The following is a 25864-nucleotide window of genomic DNA, read 5'->3' as shown; positions in this document are numbered from 1 at the left end:
CTCTTCACACAGACTCTGTGACTCTGGGAAATTGAGTGTTATAGGATGCTCAGCGAAAGATAGAGTGCTAATATTGCGGTTTGGGTTTGATTGCCTGTCAGCAGCTAAACATATACAAAATGTCGTGTTGTACGCTTAACAAGTTTGTTTTCTGTGGATCTCAAAAATATACCAGGGTAACCCACCATCCCTTGAATGCTATCACTACTTTAAAACTAAAAAGCTACTTTATGTAAATATGTGGATCATTAAAGAGCGTGGTATAAAATAAATAAATACATTTTTTCTATATTATTATTATTATCATTATTATTAAATAGGAAATTTTATTTTTAAGTAAATTTGATCAATTTTCTAAATAAATCAAATGGCTTCATAACGCGTTTAAATAATTTTTTATGACAGTGGTGGCAAAGTTTGCATTTTTTATATATAATATAAAAAAATATATTAAAAAATTATATATATCCTATAATGCATGATTTGAATAGAGTAACTATTTTTACCAGCTGTCAAAATAGATTTGAAATGTATCAACTGATTTGACTGGTTTGAGTTTGGTTAAATAAATTTAATGCAACCTATATACGAATTTAACCTATTTTATTCAAAAGTGTTTTCTACCCCTCATCAGTTAAAATGGGTCACATAGATATTGGGATGTTAATGTAAGTTGAAGCTTTAATATGCTATGTCGTATTTGCATTGTATAAAAACTATAGTTACCATGGTAATGTTTGTAAGACAAAATAATAACAAACATTTAACAGGCACATCATAAACCTTGTTTATTTGTCGTGTGATGCACATTTACATCCAAAAATACATTCTACAGTCAATAAAATGAAGCTGCACCCAAGCATATTTTACAAGGCGGGATCTCTAAACACAAAATTTACCTCAGTAATACACTGTAAAATGACATTATCTAACTGACAACAAAAACAACCAAAAAAAAGTTGTTTTTAGTAGTGCTTTTGATACAATCTCTGAGTGGATGATGTAGTATCCAGCTTTATATTGCTTCACCACATGGAAACAGCTGTGTCCTTCACTGCAAACCAGAACATCTGGTAGAGGTGTGCGATACCGCTAGATTTGGTATCGATCCGATACCAAGTAAATACAGGGCCAGTATCGCCGATACCGATACCAATATCGATACTTTTTAATAATTAAGGTGGATGCGTCTTCAACCTAAATCTAAATGAATTTTCATGACTTTTAATTTGTTTTTGTGATTTGCATTTTGGGTTATTAATCAGTACTACTAAAGCTTTTGTTCAGAAACAACTTTTGGTTACTTCTGATTTATTTAAATAAACAAAGTTACAAAATGATTACTTCACAAATATAAAAAATGTAAAAACAAATTCTCTTTTCAAGTAGCATGTTAATAAAAAAAATTTTCTCCTCTTGTGCACTTCTTTTCAGGATTGTTTTCTTAAAGTCACAACGTTTTACTTCACAATGTAAAACAAATTCTCCTTATACAAAATTCCTGAAGCCGACATCTTCCACTATGGAAAGAGGCTGCAGGTCCTTCACAATCATTTCTGATAGGCGCCTTGTAATATCCACTGCTCTTGGAGAATCAGTTATTGATAAAATAATAAAAAATAATTAATTCTGGTGCACATCTAGGTGAAGTTTAAATATAGAAACTAGTATCCCTTTCACAGCTAACACAAAAAGGGTATATCGGCCTGAAAATACAGCCATACAACGCTCTTCTTTCTCTCCGCCTCTGACTGACTGCTGTTAGAAATGCGCGGCTGAGCGGTGCGCGCGCCTGACTGCTGGTGGTAGCGCTAGTGGTGAGTCACGTGACGGTACAACACAGGAGAGGGGGCGGAGAGCAGTGTCGAGCACGAGCAGCACTCTTAGAGCTTGCTCTGCTCTGTGACAGCAGCAGCATTTTGACAAACACGGCCAGGTCGCAAAACGAGAGAAACTGAAACTTAAGTATCGATATTTTCCCGTTGGTATCGATCAATACCGATACCAACGTTGGTATCGATATTATCGATATTAGTATCGATCTGCCCACCTCTAACATCTGGATTTAAAAGGGATTATCTCAGACATTCAGATACATTAAGAGCCATGTTTATGCTAAAACACATTTACAGTTTAGCAGAATGGTATGATTTTATTCAATGCAATTTTACTGTTTATCTGAATTATAATAATACATTTTTTTATTTTATTATTATTATTATTATTGTTTGCTTGTTGTCGTTGTCTTTTGTTTTTTGTTTTTGAAATAAAATACCTGCAATCAGTTGTTAATTTTGTGCGTAATCTTGTGTGATGATGGTTAACCTGGTGTTTGAAGGGTTTTAAAGATGGCATGATGTCCATCTGTTGGTTCAATTAAGAGTACAAATAAGAAATGAAATGATCCTAAAAAGTATACGAATTTTGAGAACAAAATCACAGCATGATCTCTTCATAAACTGATAGTGTAGTAGTCAGAAACATACAATAGTAATGTTCAGGTATTCAATGCGTTTGAAGACATTATTGAAGGCATACAGCAGTACTGGATATTCATCTTGTTTATTTAAAAACATAAAATAACGTCATAAAATAATATTTAGGTTAAACTAAAACTAATTATGCAATGCCTATCCATCAGGTAGAACTGCAAAAGCATTACCCTTGTGTGTTTGTGATTGTTACATGAGCAAAGTTGGTTTGTTATGTTTTGGGAAGCCAGGTGGCAGTGTACAAACTGCAGACGAGGACTCAGATGTGTTGAGTCTTCTTGTGATGAGCTCTGCATCAACTGTCCATCTGCTGTTTGTACGTCTTAAGGTCAATACAGAGCAAAAAAACATTGATACGTTGTAGTTATATATGTCCCAATATATACAAGTATAGTTTATATATTTGTCTGGAGCTGGTACTGAGCACTCAAATATATTTTCAACTACACTGATTTGATCAATGACAGTGATATATATATATATATATATTTTTTTTTTTTTTTTTTTACTCAAACTCAGGTGTAGTGACAAAAATTGTATTGATACCTGGATACTGGACTGATATGTGTCTGAATGGAGGTAGAAAAGAGGTTGGAGGAGAAGTTGTCTGAAAGTGTTTCTGTGAGCCTTATCCTGTCTGCAGCGTTCTTGGAATCAGGAAGTCCTGGGTGGCAAAATGGTTTCAGAAAACCAACCCTAAGTGACACTTAATATCCTCTAACACTGACCTAGCAGAGGTTAGACTGTTTTGCTAGCATAGTGAGAGTCGATCCCAACCTCGATCCCTGTTTAGCGGTTTGGAAACAATGTAACCGGAGCTTCCTGTTCAGGACCCCCACATGTAGGTTGTTTTGCACAATCAAGCGGCTACAATGCTCTCCTGGCTGGTGAATTATTAATGTTTTGTCAGAGCAGTTCAGTTCAAGGTAATTGAAAATGTTGCTTGTTGTTTACAGTGCTTTTCTTACCTCAGTACTTTGATTTAATCCAATTATTTCACTCATACAGCTGTGTCATTCACACATTAGCAGCAAAATAATGGTGAGAGAATACAAACAAAAAAAAACACCTCACAAAATGCAAACCAAAGAAGTAATGAATGTATATGAAACCCCTAATGCCAAAAGAGACCCATGTATATGTAAAATAAATGACATTTATGGTGATCAACAATTATTGTATTAGTTCAGGAAGCTCTTACTGGTGTTCTGTCAATTTCAGACTTTCCTACCTCCCACTAAAACAGTGGGTAGTACAATTCGACAATGAAAAGTGCATAAATTTATGGTTTATTAATGTATACACCTACCCTTACAGTACTGCAAATACAATAATTATGCGTTATATTCACGGTTGTAGCTAAAAGGGATACAGCTACAGGAAACCAACAAAAAAATGTTTTTCTACCAATTAGATTGTGTTTTTATTAAAGTCTACACCTACCCAAACCCTAAACCCACCCTTACAGTAATCCAGATACATTAAAAGTCATTGTTTAGAATGAGAAAAAGGACGCAATATTGATATGTGCATGCTTGTAGGAAAATCTGATGGGTAGAATAAAATGTCAGGACACCGGCCGTGGATGAGGATTGTTCCATTGATTTGCAGAGGAAGGTCTTAGCCGGGTAGGTTGGACCCAAGCCGGGTAAGGACCCAAGCCTTGATCAATAATTCAAGCCTTAGATCCTGTGTGTCTTTTGTGGGCCCTGTTCAGCGGTTAAACGTGATTTCATCAAGTACATGTTCCTGGATGAACATCCTTGTTGATCCTGGAATAACATTCCTATCAACCAATCAGAATTCAGATATCATTTTTCAGGAAATGTCAGTTTCAGGTTTACAATCAGTATTGGGTGCTTCTACACCCTTGTTAATCAGCTATCATTTTCCTCTGATTTTATGAATAAATAATGGATAAGGTTAGGTTTAGGGGTGGGGATTTAGGGGTGGCAGATTTAGAGCTGCATGGGCAGAATAATTAATATAATTATTTAATACTGATTCTAAGAATACAAATTTAAATTAATACGTTTTTAAAAAGAAAGAAATTACAGATTTAGTTTTTTAATAAGCATTCCACCACTTTGAAGAGAAAAAATGAATTACCATATTAAGTAGTTATGCAGGATGGGACCTGTTTTCTAGGATAGGAGAAAAAAAACAATTTGGAGTTGCTTCAAACTAAATACGAAATAAATGTATAATTTTCATATGTTTATTTAAATCATAATTTACAGTAAAATAGTAATATTGTAAAACATTATTACAATTTAAAATAACTGTTCCGTTTTCAAATATTTTCAAATGTCATTTATTATTGTGATGCATAGCTGAATTTTCAGCATCATTACTCCATTCTTCAGTGTCACATGATCCTTCAGAAATTATTTTTAATATGCTGATTTGCTGCTCATTTTGAAACGTTGAAAACAGTTGTGCGGTTTAATAATTTTGTGTGAAGTATGATAAATATATCAGGTTTGTCAAATGAATAGAAAGAAGAACAAAAAACTGCATTTCTTTGAATTGGAAAACTTTTGTTTCATCATAACTCTCTTTATTGTCACTTTAGATCAATTTATTGCATCCGTGCTGAATAAAAATATATATAAAAAAGCACAGAACTGCGGAAAGCAAGTCAATTTCCCTTTCTCTGTCTATGAATCATGCTACTACAGCCATAAATGTGTAGACATTAAACTCCACAGTAACTATAATATGATACATTAGGGGAATTTGTTAATGCCTTTGTAGTAGACACGATATTTCGGATGACAATAATGAATGACTAATCCTGTATAAATGAAAGAAGTTCTTCATTCATCAGAGATAATCAAGAGAGTCATTTAACTGAGCATTTGGCACTTATCCACAGTCATTGTCAGCCACACAAAATATCATCTGTAGCTGTGCCAACAAATATGCCATCAGCGACCTATTATGCACAGGACAGCTTTGAGGTTACTCGGATAGTTCCAAAGGGGAAAAGGTTCCATACATATTTAATAACAGGAAATGGGTCTGAAGGGTGGTTTCTGTCAAGTTCTACTTTTTTTAATAATCACTCGCATAGAGAAATAACCTATGGGTGCTGTCAAAATGAGAGTCCAAACAACTGATTTTGTCTCTTTCCCTTCAATGACCAAACATACAGTAAAGTTCCAGAAGGATTTTTGAATGAAAGTCGGCAATTCGAAAAGAGAGAAATGATATTTAATTTAAAAAAGGAATCAAGGGGAATTATAAAACACAATAAAAAAAATCAAGACATGAATTCCAAAATTTGTGTTGTAGATGAGCAATGGTTGTCTAATGTTTCTGCTTTAGTCCAGTTTATTGGTGCTTGGCTTCCACATTTGCTTTCAGTTTAGTAGACATAGTTCTGCAAACAAAAAGTAATTATTTAAACAAATTAACCAAGCCTCACATTCAAGAAATATGGGATTACAGATTCACATTATTTTTTACTGATTAAATTTCAACCTATGGAGGTATAAAATAATGAAAAAAAATAAAAGTCACTAACAAAAAAAAAAAAAAAAGACATCTAATATGATCTAATAATAACTCTTTCTAAATTAAAATGACTAGGGAGTAAAGGTTGTGTCAATAATACATTTTGGCAATAATTTACCCACATGCATGGTCCATATTGTCCTCCAGCCAACGCTTGGTGCCCAGGAAGTTATATTTACCACCACCAGTCAGGAAGAATAAAAGGTGGTATCTAAAAGATGTTAATGAAAAATAATGCAAAATTGTGTTCATGTTGCCAGTTTCATGTCGTGTTCGTTTTACCAGTTTTTAAATTATTTTCCCAACACAAACATTTGATTTTATAAAATAAAGAAAGAACTAAGGGAGCCTGGCTTCGTGGGTCGTTGTAGAGGAGATGAAAGAGTCGAAAACAGCCATGCCATTAGAGTCTGCACCATACGCCAGCCACTAGACACACATACAATCTCATAATACACACTAAAATAAAAATTAATTAATTAATTAATAAAAAACGAATGTACTTTGAAAAGATAAAATATCAAAAGTATCTTTATTCTTTTGAAAGGCTGTTTGAAAGGCTCAGTCCCCACAGCAAGTGAACCATCCCAATTGCAACATCCATAAATCATTCGGAATCATGTTTAAAGAGAGTGTGATGTATAATGTGACCAAAAAAGATGAAGCATTTATTAATATATACTGGGGGAAAAAGTGCCTTGAGTGTAGTTGATCTCCCTGTGTGTGTGTGTGTGTGTGTGTGTGTGTGTGGTGACTTACAAGAGCAAGGCCAAATGAGTCATAATGGGCTGTAATTGCAATAGTGGGTGGGTTTTCTCCAGCTTCAGGAAGTACTCCCTTGAAATGAAGTAATAAATCGACTTGACTGACAGGTTTAATTATAGCCCAACACTATTACGTTTTCCAGAAAAGGACAGAGTTGCTGTGTGTGGCCAGCCTTCATTCTCACCTCTAAAGTCATGATGGTGGTATGGGTAATAGGCTTGATGGGGGAGTTGTTGTTCACTAATATTTGGAAAGCAGTGGCAGTGAGGATACTACGGAGAACTGAGAAAAAAAAAAAGATGGCTTAAAATTTACTGTAAATCTGCTTTTATGAATATTTACTTAGTACAGCACTTAGTACACTCAAGAAAACATGTAGGCCTAACATCTTTTAAGGTTTATGTATTCAAATTACATTTATAATTTCCATTTGGATTGCATGTTTTTAATCCAACCAAGATTAAACAAAATTAATAAACTAATGTGATGCATGTTTGTCAGTCATACATAAATGAAACAGGTAAGATTTCTGTCATAGTACTGTAATAGTACTAATAAACAGACTTTTCTTTGTATACACAATGACCAGGTTTATATATTTATTAACTGAAAATTTGAAATTTCATTTTAATTTAATATCACTTGTTCCATATCATATAAAAAAATGCTAATTCTAAACCATCTGAATAAATACAAATTTAAAATATTTAAATAAAATCAAATAGATGCAAAGTTAATAATAAACAATGCCTTTTTTAATGCAGAAATCTCTTTCCTGTTTCATTTATGTATTACTGACCATTTATTTTTATGTTCAAACAGTGTAATTTAAGTTAATTTTTTATATCCAATTCAAATACATTACTTTCCATTTGGTGTTTAATTATTAATGGTGCATTTAATTTTAGTTTTATAAATTTTATTTTATTTAGCAAGTCATTCACGGGCATCTATGGCAGTTTTTATTATTATTATTTTGTTTAATTTTATTTTGTATTTTATCTTTAACCAGTCATAATAATACATGCATAATAATACATTTGAGTGGCTATAGCATTTACAGCTAAAACGTTACCTTATTTGACCTTTTTTATGACTGCTGGTACTCTGTAGCATCCCTCTCACCTCTCACTAGTACAGAAGCAGACTTAGTTGCTGCAGCCTGAGTGACTTCTCTCTTTCTCTGGGACCACACACACAGGCATGAGGGTCTCCTTCTGCAGGACCTGAGATTCAGCCACCATAAAGCCCTAGAGACAGTTGAGGAAATTCATTTTCTGACCTTTAGCTAACCAGGTTGGGGAATTGAGAGTTATCTATATAATCTACTTCTGTCATTGATCACAAATAGCCTACAGTTATTTGTACGCTATACATCAAGCGTAATTGTGCATAACTGTAGTAGGTGTTGCTGATTGACCTGCACAATTTCCTCTGGTACTGAAGAAATGTTTTGGGGTAGCAGTCTAAAAGCCGCTGTGTGCATTCTGATTTGTGGCCTCTAGGTGGCGCTCAATTGTGAAATCAGGCAGCTTCATGATCACACAGCGGCGAGTCAGACTTGTATCCACAGCCTTAACAACAATAATAAATTAATTTTAAAAAATACTTTAAACAATTGTATTTCATAAACATTTTTCTAATTCATATTCAGTTTATAAATTATATATAATAAAGTCAAAACTTTGTTTTTCTGGTAGCATACATATGCATAAAAATACGCAGGACAAGGGTGGTGCAATTGTAATTTACTGTAATTGTATTTACTGATATGATTCACTACACACAACAACATTGTTAAATACTGGCATGGAAACGGTTCATGTCTTCACAATCATGTTTATCGACAGAAATGGTGGAAATGAAGGAAAGAAAGTAGAACAAAAAACTAAATGTTAAAAAAATCCTGTATATCAATATATTAAAAACATACCACCGGTAATAAATAACATAACCCATTGTATAGCTTGACTTAAGGCATAGTCTACTTAAGTGAAGTAACAGAAATTGGACAATCTATTAGGCGTTACAGAACAGAGTGATTATCTTGAACCAAAGAAGCAAAGCAGAGGCACAGGGGATGACAGACATCCTCATTCATCACTACACAGATCAGTCAGTCATCTGTAAGTACCATGACAGCTTAGAAATGGCAGGCTTAAGAGAACTTGCCATCCGATGTACATATCTATGTAAGTCTACTGAACAGGCATTTTGTAGGTTTGTGCTACGCTAAGGGCCATACCACTCTGAAACATGGCCAACATTGGAATAAAATAACATTGGCATTGGTAAATGAAAACATTTGTGTAATGCTCATGCTGGTGTCGAATGCACCGTGATATCACAAAAATACTGAGTGAATGCACCTCTGTATGGCAGTGGAGTATGAAATACTTGCCTGCATATTAATACAACAATAAAATGTAAGCATTTCGGGATATAGGTTTGGGGAGTTTCCATTGTTGCATTTTGTATCTATACGCAATAATACAGTAAAAAGAAAATATGTAACGGCATACTGTTCTGAAGGAGTTTCAAAACGATCCACAATAACCAAAACAAAAAGCTTGTCAATTCATACATTTAGATCTTTCAAGATTCTTGAAAGTCCCTAATACTCACCAAGAAAGAATTTATACAGTAAAAACAGAAATATTGTGAAATATTATTACAACATAAAATATATATTTTTTATTGTAATATATTTTAAAAAGTAATTGATTGATGGCAATGATGAAAACTGTGGAAGCTTGTTTCCGCCACACGATTAAAAATAAAAAATGTAATTATTTGTGACTTTTTATCTCACATTTCAGACTTTATACTTTCAGAGAAGAAAAGCCAGAACTGGGAAATAAATTTGAGATTTCAAGAAAAAAAAAAAATGTCTGAATTATACTATCATTTTTTTATGGCATGGCTGAAACTATACTGATTAAAACATTTTGTGGAAACGATGTTTATTTTTTTCAGGATTTTAATTATGGAAAATGCAAAAGAAAAACTGTGATTTGAAACTGAAATATTTTAACCCCATAAATGTCTTCACTGCCAAATTAATGCTTTAAAAATACTAAGCTATTGGGAAAGAATTAAAATCCTATGGACCTAAAACTTTTGAACAGTAGTGTATATATATATATATATATATATATATATATATATATATATATATATATATATATAATTAGATTACTATTCTACTACATTGTAATCTCCCTTCATAAATTCTCTTAATTTGCCACATCAGATGAAAACTGGAGTGTTACTATGGTTACGTGCTTGGTGAAATGGCATTTAATTACAGCCTGCAATGGCAACTGGGTGACGATGTACACGCGATAAGACGATAAGGTGCTCTGTAAGTTGTACAAAACAAACAACTGTTGCAAGATAAAAAGAAAACCGACATACTGTAGAGAGCAGTACAATATTCAAATAGATGCAAAGAACTTCATACTCTGAGTGTTGTAGTGTTGTTTTTGACAGAAGTTATATAGATTTGGCCACTGACTCAAACAGCTGAGATTCATTTATAAAGACATTTGTAAGGAAAGGCATCAAATTGAAGCGAAACAGAAAATGTAGAGTATCCTGTTCCAGAGTACCACACTTAATGTCGGACAGAATGGTACTGCACTTTTAAATGACTATAAAAATGAGTTCACAGAAGTGACTAATTGATTTCTGGCAACATTTTGAATGCTGGCTATAAGCATTTCATCACCTTTACATCTTTAAAATAAAAGAAACAACACATTTTGTGCATTCGGACAGAAATTGATTAAACATAATTGATAGATTTGTTTTTGTCCGTTAAATGACAGAGATTATGGGATATGTATCTGGCAGCTGCTATTATCTTCAAGTAAATCAATACAAGCTTTCGTCCCCTCCCCTCCTAAGACGTCGCAACAATTCTCAAAACAAAGAGCTCTCAGAAATAAATCAGAAAACTGTACCGAATTATCTTGTGTCTTGTGTTTATCTTTGAAAACTAAAATTTAAGTTCCTTTAATCCAGTTAAACTGTCGGGTTTGTGTGAAGCAACACTGACCGAAACACTGAACACAAAAGAATATTCAAAAAATAAAGTCTCTTAGTAAACACATATCAATTATTCAATAAAATTCCCTGACTTAATAATTAAATCTGCTGTCAATTTCATAGCAGATTGGTGTCTTCTGTATCGATATATATCTCAATTTAAAAGAATTCCCTTTATTAGTGTTTGCTACAAAGCTACAAATAATATATTAATACATACGTCTGCAATCTAAATGATCTGAGAAACGAATTCACCTGGTCACTATACACTCCCTTTCATTACAAAACACATCTCTCCTAGCATCAGTTAAAGGCAGATATTCTAGAGCAACCAAAAAATTTTGATTTTTGCTTTGATAGACCTATAAAACAGAAACGGAGTTTAAATAAAAATGAAATCATTAGGGTGGCCAAAAGATACTCTTACCCTTTAAATTAAATCATTTTTAAATGTGTATTATATAAGTGAAAATGAAAACCTTTCTGATTTGATGTAAAGGGTCCTTCCTGATTAACTAAGACAAAAACGTTGGGAGAACTGTAGTGTGAAATGTTCATTTTTGTTTTGTTCCAAAAGAGCTGATTCTTCTAATGTTGCACCATGCATTTATATTCACACCTCGATGCAGCTTTACACACCTAACTCTAGTGCCCTCTCGTGATGATAATCATGTCCTACCATAGGAGGAACCAAAGACTGTTACGTATTTGTGCATTTTCATTCATTACTTTTCCCTATTTTATGTTCATTTTAATACACCCATTCTATTGTTTTTTTTTTTAAGTTCTTTAGTTGTTAATTCTATGCTGAGGGTGCTAACTGTGAGTTTAACTCACAGGCTTGAGACAGGAGGGGTCCAAGGAAGGCTGGGGTTACTGAATTTGACAGGCTGTGGAGGAAGTGGCTTGGCAGCACATGCAGGTGGGGTTGACTGATTTGGGGGGGATGAGATCAAGGTCTTCATCGTCTGGGATTTCGTCCAGTCGGTAGCCATCCTTCAGCAGCTGGATGTTTAAATCTTGGTTTATTTGCTGTGGCAAAAGAACACAATTTAACAAAATGGTTAGTTATCTGATCATTTAAAACAATATAATTTACCAATATGCATGTGTATATATATGTGTGTGTGTGTGTGTGTGTGTGTGTGTGTGTATATACACATGCATACATACATACATATACTGTACATATAGATATATACACACACACAGACATACATGCATAACATTAGTGGCCAGCTTAAGGCACACCTGTGCAATAATCATGCTGTCTAATCAGCATCTTGATATGCCACACCTGTGAGGTGGATGGATTATCTTGGCAAAGGAGAAGTGCTTACTAACACAGATTTAGACAGATTTGTGAACAATATTTGAGAGAAATAGGCCTTTTGTGTCTTAGATCTTTGAGTTCAGCTCATGACAAATAGGGGCAAAAACAAAAGTGTTGCGTTTGTAATTTTGTTCAGTGTGTGTGTGTATGTGTGTATATAGTATACTGAACTGAACCATTTTACAAAATATTACATTATACAATGCCACTTTAGTAAATATGTGATGACTTAACGAAACTAAACTACAAAATAAAATGAAATAAAAAATAAAATAAAATATAAAACATATTGTAACAAAAATATACATAAAAATATTGGCTAAATTTCTACTCAATTAGCAGTTGATTTATTTTTAACAATGTACTGTAGAGGCAAGTATAAGTCTAATGAGATGGCAAAGAGTTCAAATACTTAAGTGGCTTTATTTCATTTCATAAGTACCTGGTAATTTAGACATCTCACCTCGGCTGAGGAATATCCAGATGATGAATATCTGGACATATCGAAGTCATCGTCACTAAAAAAAAAACCAACAGTAAGTACATGGTCACAAATGGGTACCTTAATTTGAGATAATCAGCCACAGATCGATTAAATTATCCCTTCTGCTGCAATTCCAAGAAGAAATGGCTCACGTAAAGACAAAACAAAGTCAAACCTTTTTTTTGATTCAGCAAAGATCTGTTTAGGTATGTCAGATATAGCTTCCATATTGAATGTTGATTTCCCTTGTTTATTTTTCCAACATGTGGTTTCTAGTAATATTAGACACATTTTTATCATAAAAAAAAATTATTCACAGTACAGCAAGTGAGAGAGAAAACTGAAGATGACATTTTAGCCAAATTAATTTATCAGGAAAAATCTGATTGCTGCGTTAATTACAAGTTGTTTTAATGAAGCTGAGCACTTCAAGAATTAGTATGACAGCAACTAGTACAAGCATGTGATGGACAAAGTCCCTGAGCATGTGAGAGACAGTGGGTGTATTTACTAAATGTCAGGGAATGAGTGTTACATACAGCGAGGCTGATATGGAAAAACAGAAAGAGACAGACATTGAAGGATGAGTGACCTAAAACATGACTTAATCACAACCGCAGGCAGCTGAGGTCACAGAGAATCTACAGACAGCTGGCAGCACAGAAAGCATTAAGTTAAGAGACCCATCTGTGTGAAACACTGCACGCTGTGCCTGATCATCTCAACTGAACAGCAACCACGCTATTATGGCTGAACACATACTGTGACACATCTCATTACAGAGGCCTGTAGGCTACACAAACCACACAGATGATGTCAAGTGCTTTAGACTTCTGTCAACAGACATGTTTTCTTGCTTTTTTCCTGGAAACTTAGACAAGAAACATCCTGGCCAGTGTTACACTGTTAATGGTGCCTCTGCACTAAGGCCAAGCCATAGTCTGGAATTCTTAAAGGGATAGTTCACTAAAATATGAAAATTCTGTCATCATTTACTCACAATCAAGTTGTTCCAAACCTGTATGAGTTTCGTTCTTCTGTTGAGCACAAACAAAGATATACTGAAGAATATTGGAAACCAAACAGTGGAGGTCAACAGCTACTTTGGTTACTGACATTCTTCAAAATACGTTTCTGTAAGTATTCAAAAGAAACGAATACAGGTTTGGAACAAGCGGAAGGGGAGTAAATAATGGCAAATTTTTCATTTTTTTCTGGGTGCACATTAACACAATCATTCCATATCATTGGAACCATATCATTCAAAAACTGCGTTTTCCACTATTTCCTGAAACAAGATAATTATAATTATGAAAATGAAGCTGCAAAACACACAGTGCACATTAAATTATTAAACAAATTATATTAATATTAAGGAGCACAACTGTTTAAAACATTGTTTCAGGATTTCTTGAGAAGAAATTCATGTGACACTGAAGAATGGAGTAATGGCTGCTGAAAATTCCCCTTTGCCATCACAGAACTAAAATACATTTTAAAATATACTGAAATAGATCAGTTATATTAGATCAGTAATATTATTTCACAATATTATGTTTCTACTGTATTCTTGATTAAATAAACACAGCCTTGGCATAAGAGACTCAAATAAGAGATTCAAAAAAATCATACTGACCCCAATTTTTTGAATGGCAGAAGAAATATTAAAGGTACCGAAAAAATACAGTTGAAATATAAGGATCAGAGAGAGGGTGGAAAAAGTTCATATGAAAATAAATGCTTTAAAATTATGTTAATAATCAATTAAAAACAAATGACATTTTTGGTCTCAGAAACTTATCCAACATTCGTTAACTTAACGGATGAAGAATATACAAAAGAAAATGTGAAAGTGTTCCCTAAAGACACAATATTATAAAAAGATACTACAAACTGAACCAGGTGATGAAACTTGCTTCTGCTTTTCCAGACAATTTTCATCATAATTAATGAGAGTCTCTTCTGTGATCAATGACAATTTTATTATTATTATTATTTTTATTTGTATTTTATTTTTTTGCAAAAGCAAATGTTGCTTCATTTCGCCAAATGTCTAGCTTTGCCTTCCGGAAAGCACATTAATTTTTTATCTTTTATGCTTTGCCAGTTTCTCACACCAGACTGAAGGGCACCAGCTTTAGTCACATTAAAATTAGTTGGTATTCTGATTAAATGTCAGGTCCTTCTTTAATGGAGATGGCTGGTGTTGCGTCTGCTAGGAAAATGGCACAAAGCTTTAATTAGTGGATTTATTTATTTCTCTCATAGTTTCTCATAGTCTCATAGATACATCCTAATCCTTCCCTGGAAGTGAAGCATTCTGAAAAATTCACTAACGATTTCTAGAGACAGAAATAGAATGAAGTTTTTAGTGTGAATACCTGTCAGTGTCCAGTGCTACAAGTGGCTTCTCATCTGGACTCTGGTCTAAGGATGAATAGCCTTTATTAGGGACAACCAACCTGAAAAGAGAGTAAGAAAAAAGGAAGAGACTGTCAGACCAGTTCAATCAAACATGTACGGTACATCTATGCTTGAATATTAATGAATCAGATTGAAAACAACTGATGATAAAATTATACAATTTTATACCAAAAATCAAATGATAAAATAAAATAAAAAAAAATATATATATATATTTTAATCCACTGGCACATTACCAGTAATATAAAATATTACCAGTAATATAAATAGAATATTATCTAAATTATATCTGACTATTAGAAACCCTCGAAAACAAAGGCAGCATTTTTTGGTTTTATTTTTAACTATTAACCTTTCATTTAAACATCCTCTTTTCCCAAATCTTTTAGTACTAGGACAAATCTGGCAAGGGAAATCAAATAAATAAGCGGCATGGCTGAGTTTAACATTATCAAACCCTGTTACATTAGCCAGAGCGGGCGCTAGACATCTTTTGTTGCTCATCTCTGGGACAAAAGCTCAGTTAATCTCTGGCCCTCTGGATATTAGAGTAAGCAGGCCTGTGTGCAGCTAATCTTCAGGCCTAAAGCTGTGCTCTAAACCAGGCCTGCGGATGGGTCCTTTCATTTGAGCTAATCCTGACAGGGCCCTAGGGACCGGTGGGAAGGCAGAAGTCCTCATACACACTGCACTAACACTAATTAACATTCACAGAAGGTTAAGCCTTCATATAAAGCTGCTGGGATTTATATGTTGTTGTTGCTGTTCATATTTTGATGTACTAAACTTATCAACCATTATTATTAGGCCATACATTTGTTTTATATACACCCACACACACACACACACACACACACACACACACACACACACACACATATATACACACACATACATACATACATACATACATACATACATGCATATATATATATGTATGTGTGTATATGTATATATATATATATATACACAAGAGGTAAGAAAGTCATTTTTAATGAAGTTATTTCTCATGAAAATGAGAGTGGACCAAACCTCACCTTGTTCTGGCCATAACATTATTTTTCTTGGGCTGCTGATTTACTGGACTACCCACAGTTCCATTCTTCACTGAGCCCTTCCTCGCAAGCTCTCGCTGTTTCTCTACCGAAAGAACAAATTGGAAGAAAATAACAATTTGTAAATCTCCTGTTGACTTACATTGATAGAACGCTCAGCATTCAAAACACAACCAACAGCTGATGGTGTGATCGTAATATTTGCATGGGGAATCGGTATTGGTCTTCATTCTCATAGCCATTTGCATACTGAAGACTGTCTTTCTTGCATACATTTATAACTGCAGTTACGCTTTGACTGTGTTCTATTGAATCCAGATAATTGCCATGGCAGCACAAAGTTTTATGATACGTTGAGACTACAGTCTTATTAATATTCTCCATTCTGCGTGGTTCTCTGGCTGGAGAACGGTTTCTTCAGACGTGAAGTCTGAGCTTGACTTCTGTGTGACTTACACACATTGGCCTGCATGTGTGTGTGGGAGATTAATAAGGCTGTCAGAGGAGGACTGTAAAGTGAAGTTTAATTAACAACAGCAACTGCTGTATTTCTGAATGCCCTACAGCGTGCAACTCAATAGAAATCGACGTGAACAGATGCAGACAGGTTCTTTCTAATCTCAGCCTCAGACGTCACATCCACGGACCGTTGGCTAAACATCTGAAAAACAAAAGTGGAACCACTTCTGGAGTCGTCATTGGATTTGTTGAATTCTACAGGAATTCTAGGGAGACGCGTGTGTCGCGTTCTTTAACGTTCCACCTGGAAACAAAGATGCTATGGCGCCAAACCCCCTCACGAAAAAAGAAAGCCGTCATGTTTACAACTATGACGAGTCGACGAGCGCTTAGCATGATTAACTAAACAATGGAGTTTCAAAAGTATGTGAAATATTTAAAGTTCATGGCATAGAATCTTTAACATACTTCCGAGCGTTTTACACACCGGTCTGTTATTGTGGCGACATTTCTACGGCCCTAAACGTGACGCTGAACGAAACGAACTGTGATTGGTTGTTGGATATATCGGTCAAACAACTGCTTGATTTCTATAAAAATACAAATAAAAACTAGCTTCTCTAATATTTTTGTTTATTTTTGTTATTTTGTCTCTAAAATTTTTTATCTACATTTTTCAATTGGCTTGAATTTATACAATTTAATTCACAGTAATTACATTTGGCCAATTGAAACATTAACATGATATCAGTCATTGGAAAATTTTAGTTGGAGATGTCTGATTTTTATTTATTTGTTTTTATTTTTTACAGTGTTTTCTTTTTATTATTTAATAAAAAATAAAAACTTATTAAACTAATGTACTGCATTAAGCTTAATGAGATTCATTATAGCACTTGCATATCATTGCTCTCTTGTTGTTTTTGAAGTCGCTTTGGATAAAAGCGTCTGCTAAATGACTAAATTTTAAATTATGAAACATTGCTTTATATAATTGAAATTAAGCTGCAATAATATAAAAATAAATATTAGATGAAAAACTTCAACAAAAAAATAACTTTTCAATTTGAAAACAGCTAACTCTCAACTAGTTTTCAACTAACTGACATAATTTGTAGAACTAAAATTACTCAAACTGAAATAAGAATAAATTAAAGCTTAATAGAAATGTAAATATAATAAAAAAGTTGTTGTTGTTGTTTTGGTAAACAGCCAATAATTGGTTTATAATTAATTATGGTTTATAAATTATATAATTGAAATTTATTATAAATGTAAACGTTTTGCATTATACCAAATTCCAAATGAAGTTATTACATTCATTATTAAAAGATTACAAGTTACACAAAGTAGATTGCTTCAAATGAAATTGAGCATTAAAACATTTTTTCATGTTCAAAAAATGGTCCAAAATATGGATAACTATTTAATTGCTTTTGAAACCTGACAAATTACATAAAGATGTTTTTTGCAATTTACACAGAAATTTATTTTGCACGTTTCAAATGTCCTTGCAGAAAAGAAAAGCCCAAAAGAGCTCCACGATTGTATTTGAAAAGCTGTATTTACTTTATGTGAGAGAACCATTCAGACTTAAAGACTCATTACACTCCTGCTAATCGAAAACCACGGATCCATTTCACACGGCCTACTGCTTTTCGCTTCTTAGCTCTCGCTCCAAACCGTATGCTTCACAATCAAAGAATCAAGTGGGAGAATCAGTCCAGTTGTTTTTACACTAAAATGGAGAAATTCCAGTGGTGTCGATATGGCATGTTATTCAGATCATTGCCTTACCTATCTTCACTTGCAGTGGAGAGGGCTTGTAGTTGATGGTGACTGACTCTGATTCTCTCGTTCCTGTTTCAGCCTCCAAAGTGGACGTTTCTGCAGGATCCTGACAAAAAAAAAAAAAAAACATAAAAACAATCATACTTATGAGTAGATGCAACACTCCATTCCTGAGTGCAGATGCTAGATATTAACGATATGCAATACATTTCCAAAATTGATTAGTTGACAAATGGATTTTGACGAAGCTTTGGTTTCGATATGAATTAAGAAAGCAAATCTGGAAAAGCCTTTCAAATCTGAAACAATGTAACATAGAAGGGCTCTCTCTTAAACCCCAACCATGCTCAGTGTGCTGATGAAAAATAGACATCAAAAATTGGACTGGTTGTAAATAATGGCATCTGGAGAGGCAGGGCATGTATCAAGGGTGTTGGGTAAAATAACACCAGTCACAATAATGTCACCACACTGTCATCCAAACAGGTCATTTTAATAGATCTCTCTCAAAACGTCTCAGATTTGCTTTCACAACTGTGCTCCGGCAACTTATCGATTCTGGGACCTGAGATGGATAGAAAACTCCTAATGTACTGAAAGGTTATTGGTTATCAGATTAATCTGGATTTTGCCTGCATTAATACATTATTTTATTCCTAGAAACATTATGAAAATGATTTGTTCTGGAAGTTGACAGTATTTTCTGATTTATGGAGTGATAAAAAAGACATATCCAAAATCTATTCTAATAGTTCTATCTGTAAAAAAAAAAAAAAAATCTACTTTAACTATTATGATTAAATTGATAAGAATTTTGAATCTGGCTTTATCCAATTTTCAGGCTTCTCTTCTAGAAATGTCTAATCTAATTAGTGCATATTTAATTAGATAATGTACCTTTTGCATACTTTAACATAAAATATCAGAAACAACAACAACAAGCCATTTTTAATATAGTCAATGGGGAAATATGAAAAACGAATCAATTATGAATACACTGGTTTATTTTTGGGATGTCTTGCCTTAAACAATATTTAATAAATATTTTATTTCATTTTAGATAGTAATGGCAAAAATAAATAAATAAATAAAATACATATATAAATAATATTTGATAGAAATTATTTTTAAACCATCTACTGAAAAAATTTCTGAACAAATCTGTAACAAAATCAAAAGTACGACAGGCCAGTAAAATATGCTTAATAGTCAAAGGTCTCTTACAATATGCAAGTCTTGGGTCTTTATTACAAATACATTTCTTTCAGAAATATATAGAACTAATGGCACTAAAATTAGACAGATGGATAGACAAATCTTACTGTCTTGTTGTCCAATATAAAATGTACACGCCTTCATTACTACTCAAAGTCTGAGCCAACACACCTTCCATTCTCCTCAGCCTTTTTTCTGCACAGCTGCTAGTTGAGAGATGGATGAAGGAGAGAGATTCTAGCTGTCATAGTAACTGGCCGGTACTTCCTGCAAAGTTGGCTCGCATGACACCAGGCATGTTTTGTTGCTCCAGCCTTCAATACGTAGAGTCGGAGTGCACAGTGACATCACTCGAGACAGAACAGAGGGAGCTTGTTGGAGGAAGTGTTGAGAGCACACCCAAGCTGCCTTTGCCAACAGAGTGCCTATTATGACCTACAAAAAAGCCTGCCTTCATTGCATGTGGCCATTTGAGAGTCTTTGGGCCGTCATCTTGAGCCACTAGAGCCATGCGATTATAGCAATGCTATGTTTTTGGTGCAGTTCATGACACACCAGATGACTAACTGAAACAGTTTGGTAAAAAAAAAAAGTTACAAAAAATAAATAAATATATATCACTGACAAACATTTTAATTTTTAGCACTACTTCTGAACTTTTTCCACTGCCCACCTATAAACAATATCAAATATCAATATCAAAATTTTATATCAATAGTGTTCCTGTAGCTCAATTGGTAAAGCATTGCGTTATCAAGCGCAAGGTTGGGGGTTTGATTCCCCGGGATCAAATGATACGTAAAAATTGGCAGCCTGAATGCACTGTAATTCGCTTTGGATAAAAGCGTCTGCTAAATGCATAAATGTATTTAATTTAATTTTATATCAAATGTCTGACATTAACAAAAACAAACATGCTTAGCTCATGTAAGCGATAACTAAATGATGCTAAAACCATTGGAGGGGTTACTGGATATAAAAAAAAAAGACCTGTATCATAAAGAAATCCATTTGTGAAACAAACATGAAGCAGACTTGTTGTTGAAGGAAACCTCTTTGTCCACTGGTTCAGTCGTGGCATAGTGCCAGCTGTAGGCCTGGCAGGGCTCTCACAAACCCTTTAAGCTCAGCACCAGCTAAAGAGACCAGCGGGGGATTGTGGGTAATAGCCCAGCAGGATACCATCAAGCTCTTGAAGCTTCTAATCATATGCTGGGCATGAATTACATTGTCATTCATCTTTATCTCCAGCTGTTGCTCGTCCACAATATAATTAAAAAAGAAATCAGAACACACCTCCGAAGCAAGGAGTTAATGCTTCACTTCAACATCAATTTTAAAAAGCTATTTGTCTTTGTACTTTGCGGTCTATAAAAGACTCTGTTGAGTAAGCCAATGTTACTAAGCTTTCCAGACAGCCTTTGTTAGGCTACATAGACTACACAAATCTCAGAGCAACACCACAAAGAAGAACATCAAAGTCTTGCTTATTCCACCAGCTACATGTACAACTGCCTGTGAAATTTATGCAAGATCTACTAGAGAAAACCAAGAGAAGAGAAGCCTCACAGCACTACAGAACCCAATCTGATTCAACACTATCTCTGGTCTCATTCTTTAAAGCTGATTTAGAGTGTTGTCACAAGACTAAAGTGATCAGACATATATAGGAACTGAAACACATAAGCAAGTCTGTTTGATCTAGAGCAGTGCAAGAGCAAGACACACATCCACAGAAACACACACACACACACACACACTGTCTCGTGTTAAATTTATCACATGGACTAATGTTTGTCCTCAAGGACTTTAAAATGGATGTCAAAGTGAGGGTCAATTATTAACATCAGTAAAGATTTTAGATTAAATATAGATTAATGGCATCATGTGGGACCTCCAGGATTTTTACATGGATGTCAATCATTTCAAGGCATGTTGGTGATGTAGGTTGATGAAGGAGATGAAGATGAGCCAATGCTGACACAGCTGAGGCGATGAAAAGGATTGGTGGGATAATATGACAAGATGTATATGGACCAACCAAAGCAAAGAATGATCCATAAGGTGACTACCAGGTGACAGTGGTTAATCAGATAACCAATATATATACCAATAGAATAAAAGGGATGGGATGGGTTCTTTTACCTAAATTTCCCACTGATTTATAGGGTTTTGAATGGTTAGGGTTTGTGTCAGGACTCAGGACAATGTTTGTTTGACAGGAATGTTGTTCTAGAAGCAACAAAATATGCTGATCCTGGAAAACAGCCTACTTGGCAAAATTACAGTCACTGTAAACTGATTCTCTGGCAGCTTACTGACATTGCTGCCCTCCTTTTATCCACATGTCAATAGAAAATTAAAATTAGGCATCTTTTTTTTTTTTTTTACTTATTTATGTGACCTAATAAGCTGTCATCTTCATCTCTCTATAGATGAAGGTGATGAGTACAACAAATCCGAAAGCCAATAACTAGTAAATCCCTAAATGGAAGGAGTTTTCTTCTCTGAAAAACAGGAGCCATGTTGCAATGGGTTTATTTCCTTTTCTGCCCACAGACGACTGAATTAGCATGAGAAAGCACTGTTTGTTGTATAGGGTAACAGCTGGGACTTTGGCACTTTGGGAATAATGGGGCGCCAATGAAAAAATAATGGAATTATCAACTGGGGCCATATCTCACCAAACCAGCATATTCTAAATTACACACTTCAGTCCCACTGGATAATACAGGCATACTAACTGAATGAAAACATATTTATTTACACAAGCTCTGTAAAAATAATTCAAGATGTGTCTGCTACTACTGTCGGATTGGGTTGACGAGTTCAAATCTACTCAAGTCTAGTACTTTCCAGACTGTATTGTTAGTAATTTTCATCCTTGTGCGTAAATTCTACAGCATTATGTTTCTCTAACAAATTATTCAAACGGTTCTTTAATTTTTTATTGCATTTAATGTACAGATTTGAATTTAATTTCATTTTAAAATAAAGATGCATCATCATGTGGCCCTGACATTGGCACAAAAAGAACATTGCAGTGCAGTTAATTTGTCACATTTTTTGCTATTCGGCTTTGTAAAGTAATTTAATTTCACATCTTAAATGACATAATTGAGAGCTCATTAATTCAGTGGCCCCTCACTGCAGACCACAATATCCAGGGGGCTGGGCTGGATCCACATATATAGGGGGTGGAGATGGGTAGGTTTCTGGCGATTCATCTGAACAATAATCGTCTTTTCCATTCAATCCGATTCGTGAACAAACCTCGCGGATCGATTCATTGAAAAGCTCTGATTCAAAAGAATGTTCCATTCACTTATCAGACACATAATAAAAAAAAACTGACATTTCTGTCAGTCAAAAATAATATCAGCAGGTTTACGAACATATAAACACAACTTAGTAAATGTGAGAACTGGCATAGTGTCAACATATAGTTGGATATATATATGTTTTGTCTAAAAAAACAAAAAAAACAACCACCGATCCTAGATGACATGTGGTAATGTACCGGCGTTTGTGGGGCAGGTTAAATGAGGTAATACAGAATTACTATCTTCTCACACGGTTTCATTTCCCACAACCTGTAAAGGTAGGTACACGCTGTTATTCTCCATGCAGTGAGAGTGACACTTACCAACAGCTTCATCTCTGGATTTACTGGTGGTACTTGAAATCTGTCAATTTCTTCCATCATTTTGATTAAACGTCAGTCTTGTAAAGTAAAGCACAAATGCTCAAGGCGATATCCTAATTGAAAAACGCATTTATTCACTCTCTGGAATGGTTCAAAGATGCCGAACTCTCCAGCATCATCTCTAGCTGTTTTCCGCTATCTGGCTATTACCAGTCAGGGGTGACTCAACAGCAACATCTGACTTCCGGTTGCGGAACCCCTCCCATAATGACGAGTAGATGAATAATTAATGAGCCTGAAACCCACGGCTCCTGTGCTGTGAGTGTAACCCCTCTCACCCGGTGTTACATGAGGTAGATTGGCAGATTAAAAGCAGCACAGCAAATATTGGCAGATGAAATATGTAAATCGTGCAGATACTGATACCATAAAAAATTAATACGAGATATGGTTATGCAAAAAAAAGTGCAATATCCTTATATTTATTTGTTACCCTTCCATCCTAGTACATCCCTGCATCTTATCCTATTCCATTATCATTTATAGCACAATTGTTTATACACTTATTTTTTGCCTACAAAATTTTTTTTTTTTTTTTTTTTGACTGTGTGTTGGTGTCTCTGTGAACTGGAAGCTCATCTAACTCAAAACAAATTCCTTGTACGCGCAAGCATACTTGGCAAAGCTCTTTCTGATTTCTGATTCTGAAAAGTGTTAAACATTACTTTTATAATTTATTATCATGTATATATATAAATAGTTTATTGTGATAATTTATGTGGTTTTGTTTTGTATTTGTAAATCAGGTAAGAAAAAAAATAGAGAGAGAGAGAGAGAGAGAGAGAGAGAGAGTCCAGTGGCAACATTGTTATTCTTAGACTCAACAAAAACACTTTTTTGCATGTGTCAGGTTTTATGAAACTTTGAAACACAAGTGTCGCTATCCCCATCTTGTGGTGTTTTAGGGGAGGATTTAGACTTTGCTCAAATTACGCCTTTGAATAACTTTTATTTTGAAACAACCTACACAAGAATCCAGTCAAGTCTCTTCAGCCGTCTGCAGCAAACATAGATTTATGTATACTGTGAAAAAATATAGTCAAAAAATTTTAAAGTACAAAAACAACAATAATAATAACAAGAAAAATAATAAAATAAATAAATATTTTATTAATATTTCGATACGTTTTAATGATATATACTTATACATTTTATTTTACAATTAATTGGTTTAAACATAAACATAATACATTTCTTTAATGTGACTATAAAAATTTTACATATATTTATTTACAATGTTTGATTTAATTATTTATTCGCATATAGGAATTTTGTTAAAACGCTTTTATTTTGAAAGCTAACTCAGTTGTTAGGCTTCTTCACGTTTGTGCAACAGACTCTGTAATAAAATAATAGAGAGCATCGCAACTTGTTTGAAGTTTCTCGTCTAACCACTGATATAGTACCTGCGATTCCCTCCAATCACGAACTCGCACCGAATCCTTTTGAATCTGTTTCATTCATTTTTCGCCGTCTTTGTTTTAATGTACCGTTAAAGATAGTTTTTGCTTCCTTTGCAGGTTAATTGCCTGTTAACTTCAAGCTCAGTGTCATATTTTGCCTCCATTCACTTCTGAATCCATTGATGAAGTAATGGTGGACATATTGAATAAACTTGCATATATTCAATTGGTTGTCACCTTTATATAAGCCAGATGTCATTCATGATTATAAGAGGGTCTGTTGTGGTGGTCTCGGTTCACCTCTTTGAGTACTGTCTTCTGAAACTTGACCTGAGGATGTTTGACCAGTAAAATGATACTTCAGACATGTGTTCCCTGATCCACAAACAAAGACTGGTACCTTACTCGAGTGGTTAGTGTGAAGTTGTGACTGTATGAATATTAATGTTATCATAAAATACAAAAATAAATGAGGTGGTATACATTAATTTAAAAATGTGTTTATGTACCTTTTTTTTTTTTTTTACATTTGTTTGATCATCAGACATGTCATTTTTAAGAGTATAAATATAGAATTCAACCTACTTATTTATATCACTGATTTAGATTGTGTATATTAATTGTGCAGTCAGTTGAACAATTTACAATCTGGACAGTTTGGGAAAATGAATTTACATAGGCACATTTATTGATATTTATCTTTCTTATGCAGAGAAAATCAACAACAAACCCTTCTTCCCCACCTCTACATGTCATGTGAAGAAGAGCACAAAATGCAGCCCTACCAAAACAGTCCAGGTATAACACCAGCTTGCAGTCAGTGCATAGACACCCATGCTCAAAATATCCTTGCATATATATTTACAATGATTATTACAAAATAATAAAGAAATGTCTACAGAGGTGTGCAGTTTCAGTTCTCTTAATGCTGTTTAAAATATTCCAAAGGTCCATTAGATCAGGGGTTCTCAACCTTTTGAAACTCATGGCCCACCAATGACTGTTTAAAAACTTGCCGAGGACCACCTTTGCAAATATGATGATGAACACAGAATAACAGAAAATTCAAAAAGTACCATGATGTACTATGCTGTTATTTATGCCACTGTAGCATCCTAGGTCAAGTCAGCTATATAGACTATTAAAACTGTCCTTGTGTAAAAAAGAC

General features: G+C 34.2%; 1 protein-coding gene across 2 annotated transcripts; it reads right to left on the bottom strand.

Moving 5' to 3' along the window:
• Positions 1 to 10524: 10524 nt before the first annotated feature.
• LOC113064026 (protein FAM219A) lies at positions 10525 to 23490 on the bottom strand. 2 transcript variants are annotated; one of them, XM_026234533.1, is made up of 6 exons: positions 23234 to 23490; positions 18379 to 18478; positions 16105 to 16207; positions 15025 to 15105; positions 12602 to 12677; positions 10525 to 11858 (listed from the first exon to the last, which is right to left on the bottom strand). In XM_026234533.1, exons 1-6 carry the CDS (start codon positions 23291 to 23293, stop codon positions 11700 to 11702), a joined length of 579 nt encoding a protein of 192 aa, XP_026090318.1. In that variant the 5' UTR covers positions 23294 to 23490; the 3' UTR covers positions 10525 to 11699. The 2 variants fall into 2 exon arrangements, with proteins under 2 accessions (XP_026090318.1, XP_026090319.1); XM_026234534.1 differs by having other exon boundaries at positions 12623 to 12677; positions 23234 to 23485.
• Between the last annotated feature and the right edge of the window lie 2374 nt (positions 23491 to 25864).

The sequence above is a fragment of the Carassius auratus genome, chromosome 46 (genome assembly GCF_003368295.1).
Source record: "Carassius auratus strain Wakin chromosome 46, ASM336829v1, whole genome shotgun sequence".
Taxonomy (NCBI): domain Eukaryota; kingdom Metazoa; phylum Chordata; class Actinopteri; order Cypriniformes; family Cyprinidae; genus Carassius; species Carassius auratus.
Note: the sequence above shows the minus strand (reverse complement) of the source record. Positions and strands in the feature narration are given on the sequence as shown.

Excerpts from the sequence above, each read along its gene's own strand:
- LOC113064026 (XM_026234533.1), bottom strand. The coding sequence starts at position 23,293 with ATGATGGAAGAAATTGACAGATTTCAAGTACCACCAGTAAATCCAGAG. Across the intron at positions 12,678-15,024 it reads GTAGCACTGGACACTGACAG|TGACGATGACTTCGATATGT; the intron begins GTATTCACACTA and ends TTTTTTTTTTAG. Across the intron at positions 11,859-12,601 it reads TGAGATGTCTAAATTACCAG|CAAATAAACCAAGATTTAAA; the intron begins GTACTTATGAAA and ends CTTTTGCCACAG.